Here is a 15,158-nt window from a genome sequence, read left to right on the forward strand (position 1 = left end):
ACGGAGTGCTGGTGGCGAGAGTTGTTGTGAATGCTCAGTCAGCTAATCATATTCCCATTCGAATATACAACCCTGGAGCTTCACCTGTTATCATTAAGAAGGGTGCGGTGGCAGGGGTCCTCCAAACTGCAGAGGTAGTTCAAGTCCAGCCTACTGCGACCACAGCGTCCCGACCCGGTGGTTCTCACATGGCTGTGGTTCCCGACCATCTCCAAGATCTGTATGCTGAAGGTGCATCCGTACTAAGTCCAGAGGATAAAGCGAAGCTAGCCCAGCTACTTCAGAAGTATGGCGATGTCTTTTCTACTGGACCTGGAGACCTAGGCCGCACCAAACTGGTACAGCATGACATCCAGACCCTACCAGGTCCCCCAATAAAACAACATCCACGTCGCATGGCCTGGGAAAAACAAATTAACGCTGACCAGCAGATAGAGCAGAGTCTCGAGTCTGGACTTGCAGGTCAGAGTCATAGCAGCTGGGCATCACCAATTGTCATGGTACGCAAGAAAGACCAATCCTATAGACTTTGTGTTGACTACCGAGCCTTGAACGAACGCACTGTCAAAGATGCATACCCCTTACCCCGCATTCAAGACACACTAGACACCTTATCCACTGCCCGCTGGTTTAGTACATTAGACTTGGCTGCCGGGTACTGGCAGGTAGAACTCACCCCCAGGGCCCGCCAAGCCGCAGCTTTTTGCAGTAGGAAGGGCCTTTTCACGTGGAATGTCATGCCCTTCGGATTATGCAACGCGCCAGCGACGTTCCAGCGCTTAATGGATCGTGTTCTGGCCGGCATGCAGTGGGAGACCTGTCTCGTGTACTTAGACGACATCATAATCCTGGGCAGGGACGCTTCAGAGATGCTGGAACGCCTTGGACAAGTGTTCGAGAGACTCCGCCAAGCAAACCTCAAGCTGAAGCCAGCCAAATGCTGTCTTTTTCGTCGGCAGGTAGCCTACCTGGGACACATTGTGTCTGAACGTGGCATTTCCACTGACCCGCAAAAGATCTTAAAAGTGCAGGATTGGCCGCCCCCTCGCAATGTCTCAGAAGTCCGTCAGTTTGTTGGTCTCGCTTCATACTACCGACGATTTGTGAAAGATTTTGCTGCTGTGGCGCATCCCCTCCATGCTCTCACCAGGAAGTATGCACGTTTTCAGTGGATAGTTGAGTGCCAGGAGGCATTTGAGGAGTTAAAGAATAGGCTGACCTCTGCTCCTGTCCTAGGCTATCCCCTTGACACTGGTAACATCATTCTGGATACAGATGCTAGCGATTTCGGAATTGGGGCTGTTCTGTCTCAAGTGCAGAATGACGAAGAACGTGTCCTGGCTTATGGGAGTCGCAGGCTGTCTCAAACTGAACAAAACTACTGCACTACCCGGCGGGAGCTCTTGGCCGTCGTAGAATTCACCTCTCACTTTCGCCAGTACCTCCTGGGCAGAACTTTCACTGTACGAACCGACCACAGTAGTTTGCGCTGGCTCATGCGTATGAAGGAACCTGAGGGCCAGCTAGCCAGATGGCTGGAGAAACTTGGGGAGTACGACTTCAAAGTTATCCATCGTCCAGGCACCCAACACTGTAACGCTGATGCGATGTCAAGGAGGCCATGTCGTAAATCCTGTCCCTGTATGGTTCCAGATCCGTCATCGAGCAGTGAACGTTTCAGTGACCAAGCAGTACAGTGTGATTTAAGCAGCAGTGAAAAGCGGGATTGTCATGCTTCGCCAGCAGAGTTCATGCCAGTGGGGGTAGACGAGTCATCCAAGACAACGCTACCCCAGGAAGTGAAAAATTACAGCAGAGGTGGAGAAAGGGCTACTAGTCTGATGAAGAGAGTTCACTACACAGGAACGAGGGAAATAAGTCCTTTTCAAGGTTGGACTCCAGAGCAGCTCTGTGAGGCACAGAAAACTGACCCTGACATCGCACCAGTGTGGAGGTGGTTAGAGGAAGGGAACCAGCGTCCCACCTGGAAGGAAGTATCATCCTACAGCCCAGCCACAAAAGCATATTGGAGCCAGTGGGACAGATTGGACATCAGAGAAAACATCATATTCAGACGCTTCTACAGCTCTGAAAATCCTGCATACCACCTACAAGTCTTACTACCCCGAGTCTACCGTAATGCCGTAGTTACACAGATGCACGATGGACCTGTCGGGGGCCATTTTGGGGTAGAAAGGACCCTAACCCGTCTACAGACTCGATACTACTGGCATCAGATGAAGGAGGATGTCGTGCTATGGTGCCGCACTTGCACTAATTGCGCTGCTAAGGCCAGACCCCCAAAAACACCCCAAGCACCTATGGGTACTGTTCGTGTTGGAGCACCCATGGAGAGAATTGCTATCGATCTGATGGGCCCAATGAACGAGACAGAGAGATATAATCGCTACATCTTGGTCGTGCAAGATTACTTTACAAAAACTGTGGAGGCGTATGCTTTACCTAATGACCAGGCTGTGACGGTGGCTGATGTACTTACTGCAGAATGGGTGTGTCGCTATGGCACTCCCCATGTTTTGCACAGCGACCAGGGCTCCAACTTTGAGTCTGAAGTCTTTCAGAGAATGTGTGACTTGCTGGGAATTGAAAAGACTCGCACTACACCTTTCCGACCGCAGTCGGACGGGCAAGTGGAACGTTTCAACTCCACCCTGCAAAAGATCCTAGCCACTACAGCTGAGCACTGCCATTGGGACTGGGACATTATGATTCCATATGCCGTGATGGCATACCGGGCAACAAAACACAGCTCCACAGGGTTCACACCCAACATGATGCTTTTCGGACGAGAAATAACAGAGCCCATTGACATTGCAGCAGGTTTGCCGCCGGGGCATGTGGAAACGGTAACTCTCCCTCAGTATGTCACACAGCTCCGTGAGAGACTTGAGCTAGCTCACCAAATTGCCAGAGATGTGCTGGGACGTTCTGTTGAACGAGCTAAGAAACAATACGACAAAAATGTTTGCAAGACCCGCTACCAAATAGGTGATACTGTATGGCATCTCATCAAGGGCACCAAGCGAGTGAGAAACAAGGTGAGAAAGTTCCTACCCTCCTACGAAGGTCCCTACTTCATTCTTGGTCAACTTGATGACTTAGTGTACAGAATCCAAAAGAGTCCTAAAACAAAGTGTAAAGTGGTGCATCACGACAAACTGAAAGCTTATCACTCCCGTGAGCCACTTGACAACAGCTGGGTCTTCAAACAAATTGAAACATGGCATCCCACAGAAATCCCACCACCAGCACTTGACACCGAGCCTGACCCTGATCTCTCCCACTTGTTCATCAACGAGCAAACAGAGCTAGAACCCACAGAGCTTGAACCATCAAACGCAACCGAGGACACTGAACAAGTCCCAACAGAAACCTTGACCAACTCACTGAACAGCCCCAGATCTCCTATGGACACAAATGCAGTTCATGATAGTGGGGGTAGTACAGTGCCACAAGACCGAAAAGGAACTCTTGCTAAACACTCTACCACCCACACACCTAAAGGGCGTCCAAAAAGGAGTAGGAAAGCTCCAAAAAGATATGGAGAATGGACTGTTTAGGGAACTGGACTTTGTGAGTTAAACACAAACTTTAAAAAAAAAAAAAAAAAAAGAAGTTTTGTTATTGTGACAGACATTTGTTATATTTGAGAAAAAAAAAAAAAAAAAAAAAAAGAGAAAATGTTCTATGTATTTTAACCCAGCCAAAAATGCTTTTTGTCAAATGTATTTGAGTGACATAAGTTAGCTTGGGAGAGCCGTTTAGCTATATAATTGGATAGACTATTTAATGTTGGTAATTATCTGTGTATGGTAGGTTTGTTTATGCCTCTTTCAGGGTTGGACCTATGAGTGCTTCAAATAACTGGAACACCATTCCAAGCAGCAAACTCGCTGCATTGTGGACACCAACTTAAGGACAGTGTTTTGCCTAAAGAAAAGGAAAACAAGCAGACTCAATGCCACCTAACACTGTGCCCCCCCCAGGACAATGGAACTCTAGAAAGAGACACCAAGTTCTTTTTCTTTTTCATGAAGTGGTACTCTTTGGAAATGCTAAGGGACATTCACTTTAAAACAAGAGAAAATGAAATTGAATATGTATGCCTATGCTGGATTGGTGATATATGTTATACACCATCCAGAGTGGGGGTAGTGTTACAAGATTGGGGTTAATGTGCCTTTAAGAGCTGTATGTGAAAGCGCACTATATTTTGTTTAGGTCAGTTTTGGCGGATGCAGCGGCAGTGTGTGTGATTAGATATAGTGGGGGTGAGGAGGCTGCTGCTTGGTCTCTCTCTCTCTCTCCGCCTCGTGTTTTAGGCCAGTTAACATCTACGGCTCTCCCCTGTTTTGTTGAGGCTAGCTACCCACTAAATACTACAGTTATACACCCAGAATCCTAACTACAGTGCCCTCAGGTACCACACTACACACTAAATACTACAGTTATACATCCAGAATCCTAACTTCAGTCCCCTCAGGTACCACACTACACACAAAATACTACAGTTATACATGCAGAATCAAACTTTTTTTCTAACCACTTATAAACACAGAAACTGTCCTTCGATTCTCATGTTTATTGCCACACATTATCTTTTTATCTACTTGTTCAATTGTTTACCGGTTTATGTTTGTGTGTAGTTTGCCAGGTGTCCTCCTGTGTGGAGCTCCTGGCTCTGCATTTGTGTCTCTGACAACTGCAGATAGCCAGAGCATCCTGGACAGCCTCAAGAAATCCTGTCAACAAATTAGTCCAGAGGTAAATCATCAGTTATGCTAATTTTCTTATCAGTCATTCTGTAATAGTATTAGTTACCCATAATCCTGCTCTTCACTCAGGCTACTGCGGCTCTTGTGGCAAACTTCCCCACTTTGTCCTTGGATACCATCAAGTCATTTGGCAACCAGAGCATTGGTTTGACTGAAGGCCAGATCAGTGATGCTAAACCCAATATCATTAACAATACTCTGCCAGTACTGAGCGTCATCACAGGCTGGAACCAGGGTCAGGTCAACAACATCATCCAGCGCATCACTAATGCTGGCTTCAGTGTGAGTGTACATTACACAGTCCTTGCTCATTTAATCAGAGTAATGCCAAACCACATTTCACACATATTGCAGCATCATCACTCTGTAGTAAACGAGTCTGGTTTCTAAATATGCCCCTTCTCAGTTACGTACCTGAGAAAAGACACTGTTTGGTGGAAACAATACTTTAACATGCAGTTTTCCAGGAGATTCTGTAGCATTGACATGATGTATGTACTACAAGGGGGAGAACTCATTAGCTAATGACTGGAAAGCAGAAGGGTAGCCAAACAGCAGATATTGGGTGACATTCTACTAATTGAACTGCAACATCTGTGTTCAATTTTATAAAGTGTGAGGGCTGAGTAAGGATTGAACTCATAATTGCCAGAGGGCATGATAAAAGCTGTTTTCCGTTTGTCTCAATGGCAAACTCAAAATACGTTAAAGGCACTGTGCAGGTCCAACTTAGTGGAGATGGATGCCTGCAGCAGTGCCTCAATGGCTGAGGTATTTATAGGGTTGTGATCCTTGTTGCCTTTACTAAATACCTCTGACAAGTCATGTTACTCAGTGTGGCTTTGGTCATGTCAGCATCAGTAGAGAAAGCCTTAGACAGGGTTGGATCCGCTGCAGGAATCTTGATTCAATAGCCCTTACATTGATGGCACCAGCCTGCCACAGTTCAAGTCAGCCAATAGAGGCATGGATTATGTAGTTGATTAAAGGGGAACTCTAAGACTTGCTGGAATGCAGGTGCCTGAATAAGCAGAAAGGAACCCAATTCACAGTGCTGTCATACCTGAAGACTGACCCCAAGGGGTGACCATCCATAGCAATGACTTAAAAGGATGACAAAAACTGAGGGCTCACCAAAATTGAATTTAAAAAACTTCCTCCTATATAATCTCACCTTCACCTCAACCTATTTTTCTTTTGTTATGTTGATGCCAAGAACAATTTGAGAAAAGCTTGAAACTTGAAATGGTTCCCAAGTTTACCAGCTGAGTCAAAGCAAAAGGTGCATTGCAGCATGAACTCAAGACTGAGTGCCGAGCAGCGTGTAAGCACCCCTTAAGTAGCATGCCCACAGCTGCTACCGCTCATCCCTAATTACTCAGTCCTGGCTCTCTGGCCCCTCTTAGCAGCCAGAGGTGGCCTATCAGGTTGCCCAGACATTACAAATTTCAAGTTCAGTGTGTTGAGCCAAAGAAACTGTGTTGTATATTCTGCTGAAGCTTACATACCATAATGCGTCATGGCTTTGGTTTTGATTTTGGGTTTTGAGGATTTCTTCTTGTTTAACTGTTGACAGATCAACAGTGGCTCCTCCCTGGTGACTCTGGGTACGGTCATTGGAGGTGTTCCCTCAGCAACCATCTTTGAAATTCCAGCCACTGAGCTTCTCACCGTTTCCCAGAATCCAACATTCATCACCAACATTCTGACAGCCCCAGTGATTCTTCAAGAAACATACGTACAGAAGGTACTCATATATACACATACACAAGCCCCAGTGATTGAGAGAAACATTGGTAGGGAAAGTCCCTGAAAAATTACTTACTGAATCCTTTTAAAAACAATCATTATGCAATCATACCAGCACAAAAACACTAATAGCAGAATATTTAATGAGAAACATGACAATAAAGATTAAATTACAATTAAACTACAAAACCCATGGCTCACTGTCAGTGACCCTTTGGATGGGTTATAGTGATGTAATCAGCATCATCAAATTGTCTTATAATAACTTTATTTCAGTCTTTCTCTGACAGTTAATCATTTGTAACACTGATATAAAGTTAGAATGTAATTTTTGTTTTTTGGTCGTTCTTAGTTTGGTAGTTTGCAATATGATTTAGTACCTCTGTGTACAGTTAATTTGTTCTTGATATGGTTTATTAGTTCTGAGTATGGTTTGGTAGCTCTTACCCATGAAACTTAAATGCACAAATGACTTGTTTTCAGACACTTACATTGTGCAACGTGATTGATAATTGTGATAGATGAGAAGTGGCGATCATCAAGGCTCAAGCCTAGAGGGCACTCTGACCACTTTCCTTATAGATTACAAATGTTATTATTAAAAATTCAACCCCAAGCAAAATTTATTCAGTTCTTTTCCCGCCTTGTCTTCCAGATTGTCTCTATAGATCAGACTAAAGTGGTGGAGAATGTCCCAGATGCTTTGGCAGGTTATATCCCACCAGTGCTGCTGTCGTCTCCCACCTCTGTTAATGTTACACTCATTAACAAGAAGAGCTGGAGACCAGAACAGGTAACAGAACATATTGCTGATGCATCTTAGTAGTGATGATGTAAGTAGGTTCACATACAATTAAAAAAGTCTTTTAATCTTTTAAACATTTAAATGTTTTTCTCTGTTTTCTTTTTACTAGGCGGTGGTGTTGTTCAGCTCAGTGGCCAGCGCCAGTGACAACACAGAAGAGTGAGTTAACGCAAGCCAAGCAGAAAATACATTTAATCCTTCCATTATCCAACCACACTGGATGTTTACATACCATTTTCAGTACTAAGACATACAGGTTGGTAGGTGTTAAAATGTGCATGTGTCTCCCCCTGCAGGCTGTCTCAATCAATACTGCAGGGATTCACCTGCAGTGCAGTTCAGAATCTACCACGGTCAAAAGTCACACAGCTGGTGAGAGCCTGCAGACCACGTCCTGGCCGGAACAAGGTCTTCCTGAAAGAGCCTCAGGTACATATAGCATTACTCATTCAGCTCATATTAGCGGGTCATTCAGGAATTACCACAGCAAGTAAAACACAGTGCTTATCCTGAAGATCTAATTCTATATCATCAAGGTTTTCAGCCACTCACATACCGAAGCCTGCACCATACTCGGCTGTAGGAAGGCAGTGTGATGACATTTATTGTTACTGTGATAAATGACATTAAAATATATTTATCTGAGAATATATCAAGTATAGGTTCTGTGCTGAACCCCTTAAAATCCCAGGCTTATTACTAAAGGCTTATTATTCAGTAACTGCAGGGGCTATGCTGTTGTTAGATTATAGAAGTGTATAATTAAAGTTTGGAACAAGTTTCATTATAAAGAAATTACATTAAAAATTACATTAAGTCTGTTTGGATTTAGAGCAGTGTAAATGCAAGATGGAGATATGTTATTATTTTCAAGATAAATGTTATGCACCAGTGGTACACAGTGTTCAGTGGTCAGTGGTGACGTCATTTAACGCAGAGCATTCTGTTTTGCAGCTGACCTGCATGTACAACTACGTGAAGATGGTTCAAATCTGACCCTCACTGACTTTCCTGCTGACATGCTTCTGTACTACAAGTGGGTAACAGATTCACAAGTAACATTTCACCTGCTTCCTAATAAGAAATTGTAAATTTAAATACAAACCAAAAGTAGTCAAAAGTTGAAGCTGTGGTGAAGATTGTAGTCAACACATTATTAACACAACACATTATTATTATTATCCCTTCCTGGATCGGGGCCTTGTCAAGGCGGAAAGGCTTGTGTGGTCTAGGGATCTTCAGCAATGCTCCTGGTAGGGCGAACAGGTCTGGAGTGAAGACCCAGAATAAAACGATCCAAAGTTTCTCCATGCATATTGTGCACAAAAAGTCAAGTACCCTGCCCAGGAAAGGGTCACTGGGACCTACCCCTGGAGCCAGGACTCGGGGTAGTGTTCCACGGCGAGTGCCGGGTGGCTGGGCAGCCCACGTAATCCGGCCGGTCTCAGCATGAAGAGGCAATGTGGGGAGGCCATGTGGGCCCACCATCCGCAAGGTCCAGCATGGGGGAGCGGTGCAGTGCCATATTGGCAGTGGGAGATTGCGGGGAGGCCCTAGGTGGCCTAGGCCCCTGCAGCAGAAACTAACTCTTGGTACATGCAATGTAACCACCTCACTGGGGGGAAGGAGCCGGAACTTGTGCAGGAGGTTGAGAGGTACCAACTAGATATAGTTGGGCTCACCTCCACCCACAGTGTCGGCTCTGGAACCAAACTCCTGGAAAGGGGTCTCTCTCCTACTCAGGGGTTGCACAGGGTGAGAGGCGCCGGGCGGGTGTGGGGATACTCACATGTCCCCGGCTGGTGACCAGGCAGTTGTCCAGGAGTTTGTCCTGGTGGACAAGAAGGTTGCCTCAATGCGAATTAAAATTGCAGAGAGGAAAAATTTGACTGTTGTCTGTGCTTATGCACCAAACAACAGGTCAGAGTATTCGTCCTTCTTGGAGCGAGTGGGCGGGGTTCTGGAAAGGGTCCTGCCTACAGACTCCATAGTCCTACTGGGAGACTTCAATGCTCACGTTGGCAATGACTGGGAGACCTGGAGAGGCATGATTGGGAAGAATGGCCTGCCCAATCTAAACCCGAATGGTGTTTTGTTATTGGACTTCTGTGCCAGGCATGGATTGTGCATAATGAACACCAAGTTCGAACACAAGGATGTTCATAAGTGTACATGGTACCAGAGCTCCTTGGGTCAGAGGTCAATGATCGATTCAACTCCCACCTCTGGGAGAGCTTTTCTCACATCCCGGAGGAGGTAGGGGACATGGAGTCTGAATGGACCCTGTTCAAAACCTCCATTGTGGAAGCTGCCAGGCATAACTGTGGCCAAAAGCTTGTGGGTGCCTGTCGGGGCAGTAACCCAAGAACCTCCTGGTGGACACCGGTGGTGAGGGAGGCCGTCAAGCTGAAGAACGAGGCCTTTAAGGACTGATTGGCCTGAAGGACTCCCGATTCAGCAGATAGGTAGACAGGCAAAAAAGGTGACACCTGCAATGGTGGCAGAAGCAAAATCCAGGGCATGGGAGGAGTTTGGTGAGGTCTGGACAACTGACTCAGGAGTGGTCGGGGTGGCTGCGGGCAAGCTGTATTCGGCAAGGTTGGAGAAAATCTGACTTCGAATGAGGATATTGTCGGTCGGTGGAAGGAGCACTTTGAGGAACTTCTTAATCCAGGAGATGTGCCTCCCTCACGTGAATCAGGGCCAGAGGCTTCTGGGGTGTCAAGTTCCATTTCCCTGGTTGAGGTCACTGAGGTAGTTGGTAAGGTGGCAGACTGGGGTGGTGGTCCCTATTTTTAAAAAGGGGGACCGGAGGGTGTGTGCCAATTATCGGGGTATCACACTGCTCAGCCTCCCTGGGAAAGTCTATGCAAAGGTGCTGGAAAGGAGACTCTGACCGATAGTTGAACCTCAGATTGAGGAGGAACAATGAGGATTCCGTCCCGGCCGTGGAACAATGGATCAGCTTTTCACCCTCTCACAGGTTGTTGAGGGGGCATGGGAGTTTGCCAACCCAGTCTACAAGCGTTTTGTGGACTTGGAGAAGGCTTATGACCGTGTTCCTCAAGATATCTTGTGGGAGGACCTCCGGGACTATGGGGTGCCAGGGCTACTACTCCGGGCCATCCAATGTCTGTACTCCCGGAGTGAAAGCTGTGTCCGTATACTCAGCATTAAGTCAGACTCTTTCAGTGTTAGCGTTGGACTCCGCCAGGGTTCTGCCCTGTCTCCACTCCTGTTTGTGATATTCATGGGCAGAGTGTCAGGGCATAGCCGGGGTCAGGAGGGCATTATGTGTGGAAGCCGAAGGGTGGCGTCTCTGCTGTTTGCAGATGATGTTGTTCTTTTGGTGGAATCACATGGATGCCTCCAGTGCTCGCTGGAGTTGTTTGCAGCTGAGTGTGAAGCGGTTGGTATGCGGATCAGCACCTCCAAGTCTGAGTCAATGGGCTTGGCCCAGGAAAGGATGGCATGCCCACTCCAGATAAGGGGAAAGGACCTGCCCCAGGTGGAAGAGTTTAAGTATCTTGGGGTCTTGTTCACGAGTGATGGGAAGAGGGATCGTGAGAACGGCCGTAGGCTGGGACAGGTGGCAGCAGAAATGCGCTCACTGTACCGGACTGTAGTGGTGAAGAGGGAGTTGAGGCAAAAGGTGAAGCTCTCTGTTTACCGGTCAATCTACATCCCAACCCTCACCTATGGTCATGAGCTGTGGGTAATGACCGAAAGAACGAGATCGCGAATACAAGTGGTGGAAATGAGCTTTCTTTGTCGGGTTGCGGGCTACACGCTCTGCGATAGAGTGAGGAGCTCGGTCATCCGTAAGGAGCTCAGATTAGAGCCGCTACTCCTCCGCATTGAGAGGAGCCAGCTGAGGTGTTTCGGGCATCTGATTGGGATGCCCCCTGGACGCTTCCCGTTGGGGGTGTTCCAGGCACGGCCTACTGGGACAAGACCCCGGGGTCGTCCTACGACCCGCTGGAGGGTTATGTCTCCAAGTTGGCCTGGGAGCGGCTTGGGGTCCCCGGGAATGAGCTGAAGGAAGTTTCGGGGGACAGGGTCATCTGGGATTCTCTGCTCTCCCAACTGCTACCACGACCCTGTCTGGACTAGCGGTCAACGATGATGATGAGGATGGATGATGATGACATTATTAACTATTAGTGCACTCTTAATTTGGAGGGGCTGTTATTATGTTTCTCAATTATTCTTCAAAGTAAAATAGTACATCTCTTTGGGGGCAGTCGTGGGCTGGAGGTCAGGGAAACGGAAGGTTGCCAGTTCGATCCCTTTGGCAAGGCACCTAACCCCCAACTGCTGGGGCTGCCCACCGCTCCGGGCAAGTTTGCTCACTGCCCCTGGTGTGTGTTCACTATTGTTCAAGTGTGCTCACTGCCCCTAGTGTGTGTGTTCACTAGTGTGCATGAATTTTGTTGGCTGACGGCTCTAAATGAATTCAATATTTCTTTTTAACTTATGATCACCTGTCTGTAAGGCACTTTGAGCTGCCAATGGTATAAAAAGTATTAAATAGTATAAAAATATTATTATAACTATTGTTGTTATTATTATTATTATTATTATTATTATTAGCTATTTGAGGCCTGAGACTAATATATGGCATGACTAAATTGTCCAGAGAGGGGGCGGAGCTAAGCCTTTGTTAAAGTTTCCACGTTTTTAGAAACTTTTAGACAGTGCAGTTATCCACGAGTGGAAGAGAACTGACTAAACACGCCGAAATAAACAAACATCTGTCCCGTTTCTATATTCTGGAGATTTCAGTTAACGAGATGTTACAGATGAAATTTATCTAAAAATCTGAAAAAATGATTTCATTGTAATTTGCTTAATTAGCTGAGTCTTTGTGTGTGTTGTAGCCTTCAGACACTGACGAAGGTGAACTGCGGGTCGTATTTCAGAGCTCTGGGTGGAGCGGATTTCTCGGTTCTCTCCAGCGTCCTCAACAGACAGTCTGCCTTGTTCACGAATGCAAAGGACTGCCTGGTAAACCGCTCACCTGTGGCCACACAGTACCTATGCAGAAATGGACACAAAAGCAAGAAAGTGTCTGTTGCATGGTTACTGGTAGTGAAAGACTAAAGAGGGGCCAGTTATGCTTATTGTCAGATCATGACTGTAGAGCAAAGTGTATGGGAACAGCACCCCCTTTTACTTCAGGGATGCTGTTTCATGGGGTGACAGTTAAAAGGTTAACAGCTCATTGTACTTCGTCCATTTCTGTTACACACACAGGCCGGCTGAGCTTTGTGGTTTATGACATCACAGCTGAACCAGTACAACTGAATAGAGTCTGACAGCAATAAGTGTCCTCTGGCATAAAAACACAGATGTGTCTGCTTTCCACAAAGCTTATTTTGCTTTGGTCCTAAATCAGCTTTAACCAGATCATAAGCGTCTTAACTGCGGGGAGAAGTGACTGTCTGACTGGGCTGGGCTCAGCTTAAATGCCCACAGCAGCAAAAGTTCTCTGTCATGCCTTCCTAAAGGGCCGAACGTTACAGTAGAAAAAGGTTTGTATGTGAGAAAAAGGCAAGAAAAGAAAAAGAAGAAGAAACAAGAAATACAGTCAGGAGCCAAACAGATCTGAGAAGAAAGCTGAGACGGACCATCAGGAGCTCAGCTTAGATCTGTGGTTAATTCACAGGGCTCTGTTTTTATCAGAAACAACAAGAAAGCTTTTCCCGTCATAAGCCAGCGAAGACGTGGTAAACTGTTGGTCTGCCAATACGTAGGCTGACTCTTCGAATCTGGTATGGGCTGATGCCCCAGAGTCACAAAATGACTGTAAAGATAAAAATTCTGGCTGCATTTGGTTCCACCACGCCTCCCCCCATGCTGCAACACAGTGCCAATTCAAAGTTCAGCACAATGCACATAATTCCACTCTAGCGCACCCATAACGTGACTGTCCTTTTCAAAAGTACATATGACTGGCAGGTGATCCACTTCTACATGGACATTGTCACGCTCACACATCATCTGTGCTCTTGTAGGGTATATCTGGTGTGAGTCTGAACAGGACTCAGGTGGAGGTTCTGGGTAATATGGCCTGCACACTGGACCCCACCTACATCCAGAACTCTGACCCACTCATCCTGGAGAAACTGAAGAACTGTGGAGATCTTTCTGTCTCTCAGATCACCGCAATACAGACACTGCTCTTCTCTGGCAACAGTTCTTATGGGTAAGAAAGAGATTAGCTTATGTGCTTATGGTGAACAGCTGTAGGAGAAGCTTCAAAATGTTTTGCGTTCACTTTTTTTGAAGGTGACCAAAATTTTGTGCTAATTTTCTAATCACCATTAAAACTAATAAATAAATAAGTAGCAAAGATATAATCGGTTCCTAAGTATTACTTATTTGAACATGGAGAGACAATGTGATTGATGTGCAGACTGGCTGACCACAGACCATTATGACCACAGACCACGATATGTAAGGGTAGTTGACCTCTACAGACCCACGTAAAAGAAGGCACAGACAATGGCACAGATAAACTGTTAACATTAACCCATCATTAGGACAAAAAGACTCCCAAAGAATTTACGGAATCTAGATAGTTGCTCTAGAAGTCCATTTTATAGTTTAGACACAGTTATAGACAGAATTCCATTTTCTATTTTTATGAAAAATAGAAGCACCCTAAAACGCAAACATGGGTGCATGTATGTTCTTTTTCAACATCGATAATATCAAAAGCATTTACCTAAACAAAGTGCTGGGCTATTATGTGTTTTATTGGGGTGACGTTTTTGGATTTGGAGGAGATCAGAATTCAAAGAGACTGGCCTTTATTACAGTTGGACTTGATTGGTCAGTGTAGAGGTTTGTTAAATGTCCAGAGAATGTCCAGTACTAATAGTCACTGGATAATCATTTAGGTTTTCATCATTGTGTACTTGTACTCATGTGTATGTGAATATAATGTTTCATACACATTGTTTGTCTTCAGTAATCCCTCAACATGGACACAGCAGACTCTGGACCAGCTGGGCATCTTGCCCCTCTACCTCGACCAAAGCTTCTGGGGCAAATTTAGCTCTGTATGTAAAGCAGTTTCATTGGTGATGTTTGTCTTTTTCACTTCATTCACTTATTCTCCTGTGTAATCTGCTTTTTTATCTGTGTTGATCTGATGGTTGGGTGTGCCATGTAAATGTTTTTCCTGTGTGTCTCTTGAAGACGACAACAACAACCTTCCTGAGGTCATTCATTCCAACCCTGAGGAAACAGAAAGTCCAGAATTGGAAACTCAGGACATTGTTTACAGCAGCCAACAGTTTTACAGCAAAAAGCATTAACACCAAAGCCAGAGCGCTCACAAGTGCAGGTACAACCACATTACATATTTATCACAGAGGGACTATAGGATTTGATTGTGTCCTCTGTTGCTTATGTATCTTCACAAGTGTAGTAATTATAAATAAAAGATCTACTGGGTCCCCTTTTCTGATGCTCACTATAAGCAAAATCCAAAACCTTTACCTCGAGGAGCACCTGGGAGATTTTAAGTTTTTCAGAAGTAATTTAAAAGACGTATATATGTGCTGTGACTGTGTCAGCTGTGTCAGTAGTAATAATAATTATAAAGAAATAATAATTAATAATAATATTTAATTTGCAGAAGACTTTTTAATTCCATCACAAAAATGTGGTGACGTTTTAACTGATCAGCCATTCAGATTGCATAAAATTTCATAAGCAAGACCTTGTAGTCAACATGGAGCTTAACAGGAAGCCAGTGTGAGATGAGTGAAAGCAGAGTAATATGCTGTTTTCCTGGT

The 15,158-nt window shown here is 45.5% G+C and overlaps 1 protein-coding gene across 1 annotated transcript; it reads left to right on the forward strand.

Annotated features, from left to right (window-relative positions):
• The first annotated feature begins 7,622 nt into the window (after window positions 1–7,622).
• Window positions 7,623–13,562, forward strand: LOC119264716 (mesothelin-like protein). The gene is made up of 4 exons (XM_037543364.1): window positions 7,623–7,779; window positions 8,305–8,386; window positions 12,231–12,357; window positions 13,368–13,562. Exons 1-4 carry the CDS (start codon window positions 7,623–7,625, stop codon window positions 13,560–13,562), a joined length of 561 nt encoding a protein of 186 aa, XP_037399261.1.
• Window positions 13,563–15,158: the final 1,596 nt, after the last annotated feature.

Source organism: Pygocentrus nattereri, chromosome 12, assembly GCF_015220715.1.
Source record: "Pygocentrus nattereri isolate fPygNat1 chromosome 12, fPygNat1.pri, whole genome shotgun sequence".
NCBI classification, from domain to species: Eukaryota; Metazoa; Chordata; class Actinopteri; order Characiformes; family Serrasalmidae; genus Pygocentrus; species Pygocentrus nattereri.